We start from the raw sequence: 18,962 nt of genomic DNA, 5'->3' as shown, positions 1-18,962 counted from the left end.
CCCTAAACAGACCCTAATACCCCCAGGAGGTTCGGGGACGCAAGGGGACCGCTGTACAGGTGATCTGGCACATTTTCGGGGCTGAAAACAGAGAATTCAGCCTGCTGCAGATTCTCGCCAGGTTTTGCAAAGTGCGCGTATGCGTTGGGAAAGTCGGCCAATGCGTGGGAATACTGACTGTGAAGGGTTCTAGTACAGTTATGCTGCCGAAATCGGGTTGGAACAGTGGAAATTCAGCCGAGTTTGTGCGGGGCAGCTTGTAGGAAACCACAGCGTTTATTTCCCTCTTTTGAACAATAAAGAAATACCGAAAGGGGCGCCTAAGTTAGGGGCCAATCTGGTGTCCGTCTACTCATACAGGTGCAATCTAGCAGCCTGTATCCCTCTCCCCTTTGTTGTGTCTTGAAAGTACAGGTAAAATAGACGACTAATAATGGGTGAAAGCTACATCAAGGTTTGAAGTAAAGTCTACCGCCCTTTTTGGATTGAACAGGCCGGTTACATGGTTCCATCGACGGGATTAAATCACTTTTTCCCATAGAAGTGAGCCTTGGTCAGTTTTGGGCTTGAAGACACAGGGGATCATAGACCAGACACAGGGAATTGCAATTATGGCTGACAGACCAGATGATGTGACTGAAGAGGTTTCCTCTTCACAGGGTCAACAGACACATGAAGTGGGTGAGTCCTCAAGACCACCACAGACAGATGACGATATATTCAGGACCCAGTTGGCTACTGCTGTGGCTATGTTCACACAAGTAATGCAGAACCCGAGGTTTTTAGCCTTTCTGCAACCTCCTATTCCGTCTCAGCAAGTTGGGTCACTGGATCATATTCAAAAGCCTGTTAAGGCTCGAGCACAGGTGATTCATACCGCACAGTCAATGGAAACACCTGTACACTTGACGGAGAACATGCAGTCTCCACAACCTATGCCTAAGGTGCAAGAACAGGTGGCTGAGATGCCAGTATTTCAAGCTGTACCAGTTCAGCCCGCCACCTTTCAGCAGCCTATAGCTGGTTCTAATGGACAGGGAAGCAACCTACAGGCTATGCAACAGGTCTTCCCACCACCTTCAGTACACCCTGGCTATTTTGGAGGTGGATCCGTATTCCAGAGCATGGCTGGTCATGCACCTGGAAATCAGTTTTACACGCCAGGAACAGTGTTCGGGGGTGCTCAAACGATGATGCCTAACCCCATGTACAGTGTCATGGGTATGCAACCAGGGTTTCAGAGCACTCAGGGCCAATTTGGGATGCCACAGGCAAATTTTGGTATGGCTGGAATTACAAATCAGCAGCCAAATATGGCGTTTCCATGTCAAGTTAATAGTGGCCAAGGAACACAGATGAACCCTAATAGTGTTCCCATGTTTCAGTCACTTCCATATGACAATTTAACGCCGTTGGAGAGGCCAACTCCGTACATAGAAGGTGGCAAAGGTGTGACATTCACGACCTTTACAGGGTTTGATGACAGGAAGAAGGCTCTCTCATTCCTCCAGCAGTTTGACAAGGCCTATGCAGGGGGAAACTTTACAGAGGCCTCAAAGGTCCGCAAGGCAGCCACTTTCTTGACATGGAATGCAGGACAATGGTGGACAACTTTATTGCTTCAAGGGCAAGCTCCGTCCACATGGATTTACTTTAAGCAGATTTTTGCAGCAGCATGGTTATCTGATGATTTCGAAGCAGATGTCATGACAGAATGGCACTAGCTCAATGCTGCCACTTGCAGAAATCTGGATGATTACAATCGGAAGTTTTGGAAAGCTCTACTTCCAGTAACTTCCTATAGGTTTGTGCCATTGACAGAACAGATTGAAAAATACTGTTGTGGCCTACCCAAAGGATTGAGAAAATACTGCACGAAGACAAAAGTCACTACTTTGACGCAGCTCATCGAGGTAGCAAACACTGGCAATGGTTTGCTCAAGGGAGAAGATTGTGAATTTAACACTGGCGTCAAGGCAAGATCAAGCAAGAAAAATTCAGCCAAGAAGCACGTTCCCAATGAGGCTCCTATAGGGACTCAGGAGTCAGCCAACGCAGGAAAAGACAAAGCTACGGCTGAATCAGAAAAAGAATCAGCAAAGAAATGGAAAAGACGTTTTCCTTGCAAGTCAGAAGAGCAAAAGAAGGTCCTGAGGACAGAGAATAAATGCTTTATATGTGAGCAGCCTGGCCACATTGCTTACAACTGTCCTACAAAGAAAAGGCCAGCTGATTCTGATGACAAGGAAGACAAGAAAGGAAAGAAGCCCATGGCTGGTCTAGTGTCAGATATGGTGGGCGACAAGCCAAATTCAGATGCAAGTGAGCTTTGTAGAGCATGGGGAAAGGTCAGGGATCAAACAGTGCTTATCTTCTTTGATCCAGGTGCCAAAGCCAACTTCATTTCCCCAGAATTGGCTTCAAAGTTGGGAATCAGACCTGAAGAGATGGGGTATACAGCAGAGGCAGGTTTGGCATGTCCTGGCAATACAGAGGCTGACACCCATCATTGGAAAGTTGCGTCTACATATCCAGTCCTATGTAGATGCTGAAGAATTTTACATCATGCCACTGGACGGATGTGATGTGTTGTTAGGTATTCCTTGGTTGTTTCGTGTACAAGGAATCCTAGATGCCTACAACAAAAAGATCACTGTACAGAGCAGGGGAAAGACTCACATTCTGGATGTAAAGCTTAAAGGGGAGTCTATTCCTACTGTATCAGCTTCTACTATTACTTCTGTAATGAAAAAGCATCTTTCTGCGTACTTGGTTTTTGCACGTGAAGTGTCAGATTGTGATGAATCAAATTTATATGTGCTAGATAAAGAAAGGTCAATGTTTTTACAACAGTATAGTGACTGCTTTTCCGATTCATTACCGTCTCAATTACCGCCAGAGAGACCCGAGGACCATGCGATAGATTTGGTGCCAGGCAGTAGCCCACCAAATAAGCCTTCGTACAGGGTTAGTGCGGCTCAGCAGAAAGAGATAATGGGCCAAGTACAGGAGTTGTTAGAAAAGGGGCTGATTCAGCCCAGTTCATCTTCATTCTGTTCTCCAGTGTTGTTGGTGCAGAAAAAGGATGGCTCATGGCGTATGTGCATCGACTACCGTGCACTGAACAAGAATACCATCAAGAATAGGTTCCCTATACCTAGAATTGATGATATTATGGACAAATTAGAAGGAGCAGCTATGTTTAGCAGGATAGATCTAAAGAGTGGGTACCATCAGATCCGCATTAGATCAGAGGATGTGCACAAGACTGCTTTTAGAACAACGTTTGGCCTTTACGAATTTTTAGTGATGCCCTTTGGTCTCACAAATGCTCCTGCTACGTTCAATAGGATGATGGACTGAATTTTCCGTCCACACCAGCAGTTTGTTGGTACATTATTTGATGACACGATAGTCTACTCAAAGAATGAAGAGGAGCATAGGCATCACTTGGCCATTGTGTTCAAAGAGCTACGCAGTCATAGGTTGCTCATCAATGCAAAGAAAAGTGAGTTTTTTCTGGAAGAGATTCACTTTCTGGGACACATTGTCTCAAAGGATGGTGTCAGAATGGATCCTGCAAAAGTTGAAGCGATCAAGTCATGGCCAAATTTGAAGACGGTGCATGATGTCCGAAGCTTTTTGGGACTATGCTCCTATTACAGAAGGTTTATCCGAAATTTCGCTGAGATTGCTTCACCTTTACATGCTCTTCAAAAGAAGGCAGTCACCTTTAGATGGACACAAAAAGAGATTTCAGCTTTTAATCTCTTAAAGGAAAAGATGACTTCAGATCCAGTCATTGTGTTGCCAGATCTTAGGAAGTCATTTGTGGTCCAGTGTGACGCCTGTGGTAGTAGCATTGGTGCAGTGCTAATGCAAGATGGCAGGGTAGTAGCCTATGAGAGCAGAATTTTGCAAGGGCCAGAGATGACCATGCAGGTCTATGAGAAAGAGTTACTGGCTGTGATTCATGCGCTCTTAAGTTGGAAACACTACCTGCTAGGTGCAGACTTTGTTGTCCAAACAGACCATCAGACCTTGCGATACTTCTTGACACAGACAAAGTTATCTGAGAAGCATATGCGATGGGCAAATATCTTATCCATGTTCCATTTTCAGATTGTGCATTTGGAAGGCAAGAAGAATGTTGTGGCTGATGCCTTGTCTAGGAAGCCACAAATTTCAGCTATGTCAATTCCTTATCATCATGAACTTGATGATATGAGAGAATAGTATGAAAATGATGAAGATTTTGCAAGGGTCTTTGAGCAGCTAATGCAAGGACAACGTCATGAACACTATCTTCTTAAAGACGGGTTCATGATGATGCATGGCAGATTGTGTGTCACAAAGCCATTGCGACGCAAAGTTATGGAAGAGAGTCATGTCCCACCGTATGCAGGGCATCGTGGTATCGATGCTACAGTTAAAGCGGTTGAGACATTCTTCTATTGGCCTACATTGAGAAGGGATGTGGATGCCTTTGTGCGAGAATGCCTAATATGCCAAAAGGTCAAGTTTGACAGGCAAAAGGCACCAGGGTTATTGCAACCACTACCTATTCCAGATAAACCATGGGAAAGTATTGCTATGGATTTTATCTTTGATCTTCCGAGAACGCAGACAGGAAATGATGGTATTTGGACCATTATTTGCAGATTCAGCAAACAGGCTCATTTTATTCCTGTCAGGAAGAAGATAAAGCCAGATCAGATGGCACGCTTGTTTATGAGCAATATTTTCAAGTATCATGGCATGCCACAGTCGATTGTTAGCGACCGTGATCCACGCATGACAAGTTTGTTCTGGAGAGGCTTGTTTGAGAATATGGGCACCACGCTCAAATTCTCTTCGTCATTTCATCCTCAAACAGATGGGCAGTCAGAAGAGGCAAATTCTACTGTCCTAAATCTGCTGAAGTGCTATGTGTCAGAGCATAAAGGAAAGTGGGAGCAGTATTTGCCATTGGTGGAGTATGCATACAATAATACAGTGCATTCATCAACTGGCAAGGCATCTTTTGAGATAGTTGAAGGTGGCAAGAAAGTTCCTCCCATACTGCATACAAAGGACAAGATATTTGAAGCAGATAAGTATGTTCAGGACATGGATGAAATGTACAAGAAGGTCAAAGTGGCCTTAGAAAGGACTCAGGCAAAGCAAAAGAAAGCAGCTGATCGTCACCGTCGTGAAGTGGTATATTCACTTGGTGATTGGGTGCTTTTACGCTTTGAAAAGGCAAGGTTAAAGAAGATGAAGGGCAAGGAAAGACTGTTTCCAAAGCTCAGCATGCGTTACTATGGGCCTTTTCAAGTGTGCGACATAATCAGTGATGTTGCATATAGGCTGAAATTGCCTGACAGTTGGAAGATTCACAATGCGTTTCATGTGAGTCTTCTCAGACCCTATGTGGGTGATGTGCCAGAAGATATGCCAGCTGAAGATCAGCCGGAAGTCGAGGAACTTGACGAGATCTTGGTCCCTGAACAGATTTTGGCACACAAAGAAAGGAAAGTGAAAGGCAAGGTTGCTAGGCGTTACTTGGTAAAGTTCAGAAACTATCCACCAATGGATGCTAAGTGGATGGAAGAAGGTGAACTTGCAGAGTCACCAACTGTGTTATCACTTTACCTGGAAGCCTTCGATTTGCAACCTACCTTGACCCCTTGAGTTTCAAAGCTACATGGATTGTCAGTGTGACAATGGCTTCTGAAACAAATGATGTACATGGTATTTAAAGTGAGCTCAAATGAAATACCTGTTACATGAATGTTAGAGCTGTACAGATTGTCAGTTTGGCAATTGCTCTTATGGAATGTCCAAAAGTTTGGTTAGTGCTATAGAAGTGAGTATTTCTTGTCAGTTTGTCAAGGATACAGCGATTCCTTCTATTGAAGAGTACATGTGTAACTGCATTCTTAAACTGTCGGTTTGGGTATGCTCGAAAGTGTTACGGGATCCAACGTGTACTATAAGACAGTGGCAAAATGTGCAGCTACCATTTTGTCATTGGAAAGTTAGTGACTCAAAGCAATGGCAAAGTGCGAAGCTACCACTATGTCATTGGGACAGGGTTCACACGCAGGCAATACATGAGTCGACGAGGTGTTGAATACACCAGGGTTGACAATGAGCATGTATGTGTCGTAAATGTGTCGACAGGTGTTGAATACATCAGTGTTGACAGTAAGCATGTACGACATAGATGCAAACGAGGACGTTTGAGATTTCAAGAGGGGGGTATGTCACCAGCGTGTGACTACTATCTATCCTTTTTGTTGATTTCTTTCTTATTATCTATTTACTTTCACTTTTTGGAAACACCCCTCGGGAAATCTAACTGCCCTGCATTGCATATCTAGTGTGGAACTGTCCAGAGGGAGTCCAGGCCTGAGGGCAAGAGAGCACTAAGGTTGGACAAGGACTATGGTTAGCCAAGTGGAGTCATTGACTAGCCAAAGTGGAATCCTTTGCTACAGAGGCTACATTTCAGTTCTGGATGTGGCCGCAGTGTACAAAGAGGGTCGGATGACCTAGAAAGATACAATGGCAGCATCTCCTAAAATTTAGGGAACTGCTATTTTGGGACCTGAAAATGTGTTGACGTCATTACCACCGGAATGACAAGGGGAACATTTTCTTACTCTGCCGTGAAGTCAACTGGGCAACCAGTTGGGATATTTTTAGACAGCAACCCCGAAACGAGAAAATGCTTGTAAATGTGCCAAGTGGCACCTTCTGGTGCACTTGCCTCATGCATCAAGAAGTGGCGCTGAATTTAGGAGGGGGAGAGTCTCATTTTCAGATTTGTCACAGGTTAAGAGCTATGGAGTGCTTGCTTTTCCTCTTATGCACAGTGCGGTGCCAGGAGTGATGCCCTGCACGCTACGCACTGCCCTCTCTCTCCCCTTTGGCAGTATGTTATGCCCCTCTAGTGGGCTCTTCATTTGACCAATGTACAGTTGTGTGGGTTCATGCGCGATTGCCGAGGCAAGAGCCTCTTGCACAGGTACTGGATTAGCTAGCGGCTAATCCCCCCGCAGGTACAGGTGAATTCGGAGAGGTTTCACGCCAGAAATCTCGTCCGATTCAAAGGGCAAGTAGCCCTACACGTGCGGGAGCTCGAGGACTTGCTACGGATGTGACCGGCACGCGAAACGGAGCCCGAAACAATGAATTACAGCCTGCTGTGTATTTTTGCAGGTTTAGGGTTTTGGCCCTAAACAGACCCTAATACCCCCAGGAGGTTCGGGGACGCAAGGGGACCGCTGTACAGGTGATCTGGCACATTTTCGGGGCTGAAAACAGAGAATTCAGCCTGCTGCAGATTCTCGCCAGGTTTTGCAAAGTGCGCGTATGCGTTGGGAAAGTCGGCCAATGCGTGGGAATACTGACTGTGAAGGGTTCTAGTACAGTTATGCTGCCGAAATCGGGTTGGAACAGTGGAAATTCAGCCGAGTTTGTGCGGGGCAGCTTGTAGGAAACCACAGCGTTTATTTCCCTCTTTTGAACAATAAAGAAATACCGAAAGGGGCGCCTAAGTTAGGGGCCAATCTGGTGTCCGTCTACTCATACAGGTGCAACCTAGCAGCCTGTATCCCTCTCCCCTTTGTTGTGTCTTGAAAGTACAGGTAAAATAGACGACTAATAATGGGTGAAAGCTACATCAAGGTTTGAAGTAAAGTCTACCGCCCTTTTTGGATTGAACAGGCCGGTTACAAAAGCTCCCCCTCGTCTCACACCAGAGGCACACTGATTGACCGAGCGATTGAACTGGGGAAATCCAAGCGCCCGCGACTGCGAAGAACTACACAGCATCGACGGAGGCTACGACAGAAAATTCGGAGCACGCTGGCCAGGCATGCACGACGCCCGGTCAGACTACTAACCATGGAGGAAATTGATGAGATTCGCCAACAACCGATGCTAGATCTCTTGTGATTCAGCTATCCCAACAAGCCGCCCATTTTTTGCTTAGTCTTTTGCTTGGTTCACATCGATCAACTTAAGACCCCATAGTATATATCTTTGTTTTGTACTGTTGTTAGGTTATTTTGTTACTCTGACTTTGTATCAGATCCACCACTTTGTAACTTTCGGGTCTCATAGGTCATTATGGCCTTTTGAAGACGTTAATATAACATTTCATTTCATTTCTCTCTCTCTCTCTCTCTCTCTCTCTCTCTCTCTCTCTCTCTCTCTCTCTCTCTCTCTCTCTCTCACACACACACACACACACACACACGAACACACAAACAAGACCATAAGATACACATATAGCAAGAGCTTTACTCAAATTTTATCGATAAGCTGCAACCATCGAGGTAATCTGCATCAACATGGTTCCTCAATGTGGAGAAAGATTGAGACTGTCAAATAATTCACATTATCAAGAACATCCCACAGTAAGGTTTCCATATTCTTGGATGATGTAATTAATTAAGACCATGATACACACCATCAAAACCCGGTCTCTATCTTGAATAAAGAGTGTTTCCACGTAAAAGTCAACTTCCAAAATTCCTTGCCTATAATCTCCTTTCTGAACAATAAAATTATTATTGCAAAAGCTAATTAGCTACAAATTTGACTCCCAAGACAACCTCAATATTGTTTAACTTAAATCATCTATGTTTATGTGGGTCCTTTTCAGTCTGGGAGGGACTGAACAGTACTACGCTTTTATATGCATGAACTGCTACGCAAGCATGTCTAGTGTGCGCAACCATCCAAAGGTACACTGATGAAATGCGATGTTGGCAGTCAGCCTGTGGCCACAAATTCAAGTGGAAAAACAAGGCTCGTGCATGAATACACCATAGACATACCTTCTGACACAATGCTTTTCCATAATTTTCAATGTGTGGTGAACATTAAAAAAACAAAAGTATGGTGTCGCCTTCTTAACAGGATACTGCTTTGAAGTGTGTAATTTAAATGTAGTGGAGCTACTTTTTTTTCAGGTTCCCCAATCAATTGCATGACATAAATGAACCGCTTTGTTTCCTTCTAATATTAAAGCTAGGATAAACTTATGTGTCAAAACATAGACACTCCCAAAAGTTTTCCGAACAGATTCACACATAATCAAAAAGTAGTATAACCGTAAAATGAGTATTTATTTCTAGGAGAAAAAAGCACAAAATTCAGAGTTGACGAGCAATTGATAAAGTTTGTATCTTTGATCAAATGCTTGTGTAACAACGCAGAGTTCTGGCGTAATGTGTTTACTCCTGAGTGTGCAAACACTTTAATGAATAGATATGGCTGGCGGGACGTGTCCAACCGTCTTTGGTGGCATGCGTACGCACAATCTCTGATAAAATGCTTTAGCATAATTGCAAATGTGCAATGTATGTGATGATGTGCTCATGTAGATTGTAAGCAAGGTTGCTTACCTTGTCATCTGCAGATGTGAAGGAGTTGCTGCGCACAAATGCACTGGCATAGCTGACTTGGAAGGAGAAAAGCTGGGCATAACTGATGGAAACATCTGAAGATGTACCCATGGACATCCTGGTACTCCCCTGATCCTCTGTCAGCCACAATTAACATCTTGATATCGGAGACGACCCAAAAATGTACAAGCCATGTGAAGAAACCCTCTGATGGGTGTAGGACATAAACTGGCGGCCATAGCAGGACCTCCTTTAGGCAGAGGAGTATCACAAATGGAGACTGAAACTGTAGCATTCAAACACTGCATGTCCTGTGTGTGTGTGTGTGTGTGTGTGTGTGTGTGTGTGTGTGTGTGTGTGTGTGTGTGTGTGTGTGTGTGTGTGTGTGTGTGTGTGTGTGAGAGAGAGAGAGAGAGAGAGAGATGCCTAACACACTGCGATGCTAGCTTGTTAAACTCGATTTTGTTGTTGAGGAGAATTTTTGTTTCGAAAAAATGGCGAGCAAAGCAGGTGATGGTGCTGAAGCGGGAAAAAATTTGCAAGGCATCGCTTCGTATCTTCAAACCAAAAATGAAAAATGTACAAGACTCATAAATATAAATTATAGGGAAAATTACCAAAATAGCCCTCTAATTTGTGGAAATTCCCAAAATACCCCTCAGATTTCAAAAATTCCTAAAATACCTCCAATACTTTGTCATAAATTCCCAAAATACCCTTCAACTTTTCCAAAATTCATGAGATACCCTTAGTTGTGAGATTAAATTTCTCCAAAGATAAAAAAATTTGTAGCTTTTCATAACTAAATCTAGACTTTGAGTTGGTTATGTAGGCTTTGGAGATGAATTGCTTCATTATCTTTAAACATAATTGCCTTTTTTTGCAAGGTAATTTGTGATAAATTACATGCTAAGCACGTAAAAACAAATGTCAATTGTCAAAAACAGAAAAAGATTAGAAATCTTGAATGATCCAACCAAAATAGATACAACTAGCTCGCACGTCCTGCCTACTGGCGGGCCTCGCTCCCTCTTACCACCTCACTCTGTATGTGTTTGTGTGTGTGTGCATCTTTATACATTTCTCCATGACACACACACGATCGACACTTTCTGTCTTTGGCCCCTTTAAACTACTCCTGGTACATTTAACCCCTCTTGCACAGAGAGAGAGAGAGAGAGAGAGAGAGAGAGAGAGAGAGATATTACATAAAAGCACATGACTAAAGAGACATATTTATAAAATAAAAAAAACAGTTCACATTATTGCCAAAAGGCTCATGAACATATTTGCATAGCACTCTAAGTCGTGCTATTTCAACAGGATCAAGATATTGCGCTGGAGCTCCACAAACTTCTCTTAAATCTATTTTTTGAACCCAGCTCAAGTAAATCTTGTAATGACGAATCAACCCAAGCTCTTGCTTTAAGAGCATGAGCCTAATGTTAGGAAAGAAATAGGGATCAAGCAACTTGATGTAAATCGTGTCCAACTCTTCATCTACATATGACCCCCCCAAACAATGTAGTTTTTCTCAATCACTTCCCATACCCATTGCCATCCCCGTTCAACAGGTAACAAATTTTCTTCAAAGGCATCAACAATAAAAAAAATTACACTTGGAAAAATATTCACAATTTTGTGGGCCATTTAATTGGCTGCAAGAAAAGAAGACAACATTAGTACTCAAAGCTTAAAATGAAAGAGAGAGAGAGAGAGAGAGAGAGAGAGAGAGAGACATGATCAACATGGCCACTTAAACACTTTAAAAAAGTATAAGCGCAATACGAACACTTCAATTACTAATTGTCATGCCAAAAAGTGTCAAGAGATTCATTAGGTCAAAGTCTTTATAACAACCTCAAATATTTTGTTTACAACGACTTATATTCTACTCTATAATTGGACGGATGAGGATCACTCCAATATACCGCATTGATAAACTTCACAATTAATTTCAAAATTTCAAACTCTTCATATAACATTTAATGGCCTAAAAACTTGTGTGTAGCGGAAATTAACATGAACATAGTGGGCATTTCATTAGAATAGATTCCTAATGAGAATTACAAGAGTGCTTGGGTGGAGAGAGCAACAAAAAGCATAACACCTAGTTAGATAGCATGAACAATACTTTCAAAAGAGAGAGAAATTAAGCTATTGACAACAGTTGAGGACCGGATTTGCATGGAGCCGGTCCCCCCTCCAAAAGGCTTTGTATTATGGTTTCTCCTATCAAGAGAGACATTGTACAATACAATTCTTTGTGTTCCTTCAAGACTAGCTAGTGCAATGAAGATGAAAGCTTCATGCACTAAGCAAAACACTTAGCAAACACAACTTAAATTATCCCCGGTCTCACACCCAAGACCTCACACACCTTCGAAGATGGTGAGAGCTACCAGGGTATGAGAGTAGATTGAGAGGAAGAAGGAGTATCTTATGAGAAAGATGTACATCTCCTCACATAATCACTCATATTAGCATAGCTTAGCTTAGTAATTAGCTTGGTAGAGGAGATGAGCATGCATTGAAGCTTGGCTCTTGGTTGGATTTGCATCCACATGCCAAGAGTGTGTCGATGTAGGCTTCTATCTCACAAGCTTGGAGTAGGTGATGAGCTCTCCATTAAAGCTTGGGAAGAGATAGTTTTCTTTACTTCACACATAGACTGTGTGTAAGTGTGTGTGTGTGTGTGATAATGCCTTGCAAAAATCAGCCCCCTCTCTCTCTTGGGCGAGCCCTCTTGCTATTTGCTCTTGCTCTACCCTCATTGGACCTCCCCAAGTCAAGCCAATGACAATTAAGCAGCATAAGTGATAGCCTTCTGACATGTGTCCCCCTTTCCCCTTTTGTGAGAGCTTTAGGTAATTTAATAATTCAACCAAACTCTCATTGGACCCCTTTGCCTCCTGGCCAATAGGAATCAGGCAAGCCATTGGGCTGCTGAATGCTTATTGGACCCCTTGGGAGACTGTCCAATAGTCATCTAGGAGACTTAATTCTCATTGGTTCTTTTATTAAGTGTTTTTTAAATTAATTAAACTAGATTTACTCTAGCCTGATTCTCATTGGTCCACCTCCAAGACCATCCAATAGGAATTGGGTACACCTTGTGGGCATCAGGGCTAGGGAGCTGACATGTGTCCCTCATTCCCTTTGTGTAAAAGGAGCTGACATGTGTCCCTCATTCCCTTTGTATAAAGGGAGCCTGTGTGTGTGTGTGTGTGTGTGTGTGTGTGTGTGTGTGTGTGACTTTCTCTCTCATCCCCTACTCCCAAGGCTCGCCCCCTCCTATGTAGGGATTTGTAAAGACTTTTTGGGTCACACACAAAGCATCCAATTCCCTTAGGGTTGACCTTTGGACACAACCTTTGAATTTTGGAACCTTAGCATTTTGGAAGTCTTAATGGGCTGAACCTTAGGGTCTTTTTAGCCCATTGTTGCACATGGCTCTTTTGCAGATGGCCCCCCTTTTGGATCCCTACAGTGGCCGGTCTGCTAGCTTAACCAATATTCTAGCTTTTTCTCCCCTAGCACTTCCCCACATTAAATGATCAGTTTAATATGAGAAAATCATTTAGGAGAATTAGATATTGATTATTATGACACTTCATCCGAAATGTAAGATTTGTGATTGTGATATATCTTTCGCAACTGAATATCACAACCACAAACATTGACATAATAAATATCAACCATATGTAGTTCTTGTAGAACTCTCATCAATTTTATTTCGCTCAATATTTGTGACACTTTGCATAGTGTAATGCTTAACCGTCCACAATTTCCATACCACCCATCAGCATATGAATACACCTAATGATGCCACCAACACCATGTACCATATCCTTGACAAATGTACTCATTCTTAACTTTCAAATATATAATCATCCTTATATGTATTGGGAGAATAGCCAATACATCATGACCCATGTTAACCTACACTAGCAATTCGCAAATCTCTCTCTCTCTCTCTCTCTCTCTCACACACACACACACACACACACACACATTAACCTATGTAGTAGATAAAAACCCACATCAATAAGCCAACAGTAACTAAAAAAAAAAGGTACTTAGAATGCATAAACAATGGATCAAAGTGTTCGATCATCTAGAGAAGTTGAGCCTATGACACACTCTACTTGAAACTCTCAAGATCCAAGGTTTGACACGTCGAACACTGCAACCGAGGCGTCGAGGTGATTCACCCAAAGAATAGATTCTAAACATCCATTCATTCACTCCATAGGGACTGTATGAAAAGTTGCAATTGAGAGGGCGTTGCATACCTAACTCTCGTACAACGATTCACATATAATCTATATCAAACTCTATATGATAATAACCTACAATACTTCTAAAATATCGTGCTTCATATAATGCCAAGACAGAATGTCTGCAATAATATTGAAGCCTACAGTGAAAATAACAACCAAACATTCAGACATAAAAAGTAACAACACATTTAACGTCATATGGATTCAAGTTCAAGCTACACGTATCGAAGGATCTCAAAATCCTCGACAATACGAACAATATCCTCAACATGTGCAGGACCCCTCCACAATGGAGGATCTAGAAAAAATGTTACACGTGTTAACATACAAAAGAAAGGCCAAAAAGTTCTCATTCATGGTAAAAGTAAGTAACAAAGATAAGATTTTACATTTACATACCTCTAATATAAGTAGGTACATCATTGAGGGTGTACGAAACCATGATGTATCGTGCCATTCTTTATCTGCTCTAACAGCACAGGTTTGGAAGTTTAAGAGGAACAAATATGAAATAGAATAAAGAAGACTTTGACGATCATGCCGTAGAGAATCGTGTCCTTCTTTCTTTTGTTTTAGTGAAGGATTTAAGAGAGAGAGAGAGAGAGAGAGAGAGAGAGAGAGGAATGAAAGCAATTCAAAAGACTTTGAAATTTCACAACTTCACAAAGAGACAATACAAAACAGTTATTCAAAGTGTAGCCTTCGAGAGACCACATTAGGAATTCTATAAGTCCAAGGACCTATGTTGTATACATTTTGCAAGATACGGGGTGGTGTTTCAACTTGAGTAAATATCCTCAATCGATATGGTGTAGTGTGGTCTCCAACAACCCCCACCTGTTGTGCATTGATTGGCCTCTCGACACTCACAAACCAAATATTAACTTGAATTTGACGATGCTCGTGGTTCGAAGAAAAGGCAACATGGTAGTATCCAAGAACTTCCATGGACATATCTCTACCTAAATATAGCATTTCATAAACACCTATGATGATAAAACCTCCATGGGAGTGATCTCTGCAAAGGCATCCATGAATTATGTAGAGCAATAAAAGCTTAAAACTACAAATATACCATATATAAAAACTCTTACAATATAATATGAGTTTGGTCAAATAAGGTCACCAAAAACATAGCAGGAACTCTTCCCCTCCATTGCGGTGGATCTTCAATAGAGTAAGTCAATGTATAAGCCAATCTTCTCAAGAAAATAATAGGTCAAGTTAATAAACTAATTTAAAAAAGAAGATAAATATCTCGAATGAATTCAATGATCTGACCCACTACATAGGAGGCACTAAGTCGAGGATCCATCTGTGGGCAATACTTTGATCTAAGATATATGAATAAAATTTAACATCAAGTGTGTCTGACTTGTGAGAGCCACAATGTCAATTTGAACTTATTGTTATGAGCTCGCTAGTTGTAATACTTCCTTGAATACAATGTTTGGAGTGTAAATAACACTCCGCTTGAGTGTTTTCAGTATTGACAACAATCCTCATAGAAGTTTCACTTTGTACACGTGACATTGCAACATACAACTGTCCATGAGAGAAGATCGATGATGCAAGATATAGACCAAGAATTCCAAGTGTTTGCCCTTGTGCTTTGTTGATAGAATTTGAACCGCAATCAACTATACGCATATTTTTGGTAAGCCTCAGTATCTTTGTGTATTTCCATACGTGAGAATGACACAACGAAGCATTTACAATGTCTATACGGCTACCTTTTGGTACAACAGGTAGTATTGTCGAAAGTCACCTCCAAACAAAATGACTTTTCCACCAAACAAAGTATCTCGCTGCATAATATCTCTTAAAGTTCTGTCCACTGCTTCAAACACATAGTGATGTGTCATGGGAGCTTCATCCCATATAAGTAAAGCTGCATTCCTTAGAAGTTCTGCAAGTTGACTATTTACCTTTATATTGCAAGTTGCTTCAGAGTGAAGCTCCAAAGGTATCTTAAACCTAGAATGAGCAGTTCTTCCATTACTCAAAAGCAAAGCTGCAATACCCGAGGATGCACATGCAAGAGCAACTCTACAACTTCCTCACACTCATGAAAGAAGTGCATTATATAAGTAAGTTTTTCTTGAGCCACCAGGACCATCTAGGAAAAATACCTTCCCTGAATGTGTGTCAACAGCTTGTAGCACTTGGTGATAAGCATCTCGTTGATCCTCATTTAAGGAAGTCTCCATACAATCTGCTATACTACGATGTTCATCAACATTGAACATTGTTTCTTCATCCATAGCACCATTTTCACTTAAGCATACCAATGTTGAGTCTATTGCAGGCAACATATAATCGCAAAGCCTCTTGCCATGTTGTTGCAAAAATCATTCTATATGAAGCAAAGCTTGATTTTTTGCCACATCAAATTGCACACTTGCATCTGAAATACGCATCCTTAGGGCATAAACATAGTCCTCAAAAAATTCAGTACAAAATATGTCCCAAAGAGCAGCCGGATGAAGTGGCTCACAAAAGACTAATATGATTGCAAACAGTTGTCTCAACTGCATTCCATTTTGAAAAAAAGATGCCTCTTGGAAGCAAATTGACCATTGTTCATCATCTTGCAATAATTCTCTAGCTATACATGCCTCCTTGTATGTATCATAGATGTGACCATCATACATACGCAAGTCTTCAAAACACTTACATCCCTTGCAAATATTGAGAAGCATTCGTAGGTAATAAACCTCACCAGCAGTAGGGACAATATTATACATTCTTCCAATAGAAATACCCTATTGTCGTGGAGACCGTGCCTTTTGACTTTTATTCCATACCCAACCATTTGGAAAGTCAGTATATGTGAAGCTATTTGCTTCAGGATAGTTTTGATTTGCAACAAACCATTCTGTCAAGGTAGTTTTTCTATTTTGCTCATTATCTAGCAAATGTGATACATCATCACCATCTTGAAATGTAACCATATTCTGCAATGGAAGGTGTACTTGCAATTGTTGAATAGCTGGCCTTTCACTACGCATGTCGAAGCCAATCATTCTCCACATAACCTCAGATGCAGAAACATAACGTGCATTGAGATAACTCTTGATCTCATCAGTAGCTCCTTCACCATCTTGAAGGACAACAGTGGCTCGATCATGTCCCTTGTCGACATACTTATAAAGATATTTCACGGCAATGACAGTTGAGCAAATCTCCACATTAATATGGGCTTGGTATTGATAGCCGTTTTTCGGCTCTTTGTAATTGCCACAGTGAGTTACCTCACCCTACCAAAATCACCCAAACACTGTGGCTATCCCTACCATTTCACTGTACATAGACGTGCGTGAGTCACGGGACTTTTCCCATATCTTCTTAAAAAACCCTCAATTAACTAGTCATTGGGCTAGTTGAGCCAAAAAAATAAAAATAAAATAAAAAATAAAAGTATATTATGGCCCATGCGTATGTAAATATTTCTTTGTATATAGGACCTAAATAAAAGATTTTTTCATAATTATTTTGGTATTTATTTAAATATTTCTACCTAGGTGTGTGTTATTTATGCTCTGTACATTGCCTCACCATTACCACAATTTTTTCTTACCATTTTTCATACTCTTTATTCCATATAGAAATATTTTCATGTAAGCTTCTCTTATATTTGGTGTAACTCCACCCCAACAAAAATCCAAAAAAACTAGTTTTATTTATGTGTATATTTTTTCACTATTGTGATTTTTCCCTTCCTACATCTATTTTGTTTTTTTTTCTAAAAAATTAGAACACCAAAAATATTTATCTTTTTATGGTAGCCTCATAATGAGAGAGATTTCTTTTGACCCCTTTATATTTTTTCCACTTATATTATTTATATTTGACATGTACATATTTTTTAGACCCCTCAATATTTGATTTTCTTAGTTGTACTATTCACTTATATCATAATCTCAACAATATCTTCAATTATAGACCTACCAAATAAGGTCAAGGGTAGGTGGCATGCATTCATGCACTATGGAGGGCTCACTCTTGGAGGTATTCAAAAGAATCATCCAAAGAAGGACCCCACAAGGACCTTGTGCAGTGGAAAAAAATGATCGGTTTTGCTGAATTTTTAAAGTTCACTTGCTCTCCTAATTTGAAAAGGTGATACAAACAAAAGTTGTAGCTCGTGGGCTGAACTTTTGCCTCATATTTTTTCATATTTTTTTGAGCTACGAGCTGTGAGCTATGATTTTTTTAGTGGACCCCAGTTTTCCCATGCTATGCAGCCACACTCTCTCTTCCACTTTATCATTTTCCTCTTTCACACACACTTCTCCACTCATCATCCCCACCTCTCTCACCACTCCTCTCTGCACCCTACTCACCTTCTCCTCAACCTTGAAGAATAAGAGAAACCATGGTGAACTCATACCTCCCACAACAATTCCATCAAAATTTGACCACCTAGTCTCATTTCCTCCTCAAATTTACCCATATCTATCAAAAAACCACAAAAATTCAGCCTCTTCTCTTAAAAGACAGCATCATGGTGGTTGATTACTCAGCTTCAATTACCTTGTCTCTCAAGGAAGGTCAAGAGTGGAGAAAAAATGTACCGTCAAAGCTAGTGGACCGTCAACAAGCGTCAAAAATTGGCCCTATCAAGACACTTGGAGCATCAACCTTGTAAGAAATCCACCCTTTTCTTACCCTTTAGAGTTTTTCTTCCTTATTTGTATCCTACATGGATACTCCCATTGTAAATATCCAATTCCATTTGTAAATTAATACTAACTCTACTAACACTAACCCACTATGAAAAGTCCTACCACCTCCATTTCTCTCTCTCTCTTTCCCCACCAACTTCTTGATAATTCCAAGCAAAAGAAATTAGATAAATTGCTAAAAATCTAACCCAACCATGGTTAGAGGAGTAACCCTAGCCTTCAAAATTGCTATAAAAGGAGGGTGTAGCTAGCACAAAAAGGGGGAGCCATAAGCAAGAGCACTATGCTATAGCTTGAGAAGCCAGCTCAACCTCTCTAGAAGGAGCTCTTGAGTGGAAGCTCGTTGTCTTATGCATGTGCATGTGTTGTAATAGGGGATTAGCAAGGGAACTCTATGCCATTGTAAGAGAAGATGTGATCTTCTTAGAGTTTAGAATTATATCATTTCTCCTACTAGTGTAAGCCCAACATTCCTGAATCAAGGAGGATTTGGACTAAGCTTGGATACTTTGTCTCCCTTCCAACGTGAAGTAATGGACAAAAATGATGCGTAAGTGTCTTGGTGTTTTTTGTTAAGTTCTTGATAGCTT

General features: G+C 41.2%; 1 protein-coding gene across 1 annotated transcript in view; it reads right to left on the bottom strand.

The window, feature by feature from the left end:
- Positions 1 to 9,913, bottom strand: part of LOC147461747 (uncharacterized) — a 39,866-nt gene extending 29,953 nt beyond the window's left edge. The window contains exons 1-3 of the mRNA XM_086509209.1: positions 9,402 to 9,913; positions 8,462 to 8,545; positions 8,296 to 8,372 (exon numbers count right to left, since the gene is read on the bottom strand). Coding sequence (XP_086365335.1) covers positions 8,296 to 8,372; positions 8,462 to 8,545; positions 9,402 to 9,518 — 278 coding nt within the window. The 5' untranslated portion in view covers positions 9,519 to 9,913. The remainder of the gene's footprint in view (positions 1 to 8,295; positions 8,373 to 8,461; positions 8,546 to 9,401) is intronic.
- Positions 9,914 to 18,962: the final 9,049 nt, after the last annotated feature.

The sequence above is a fragment of the Adiantum capillus-veneris genome, chromosome 3 (assembly GCF_014529385.1).
Source record: "Adiantum capillus-veneris isolate H3 chromosome 3, ASM1452938v2, whole genome shotgun sequence".
NCBI classification, from domain to species: domain Eukaryota; kingdom Viridiplantae; phylum Streptophyta; class Polypodiopsida; order Polypodiales; family Pteridaceae; genus Adiantum; species Adiantum capillus-veneris.
This window is presented reverse-complemented; position numbering and strand designations above follow the sequence as displayed.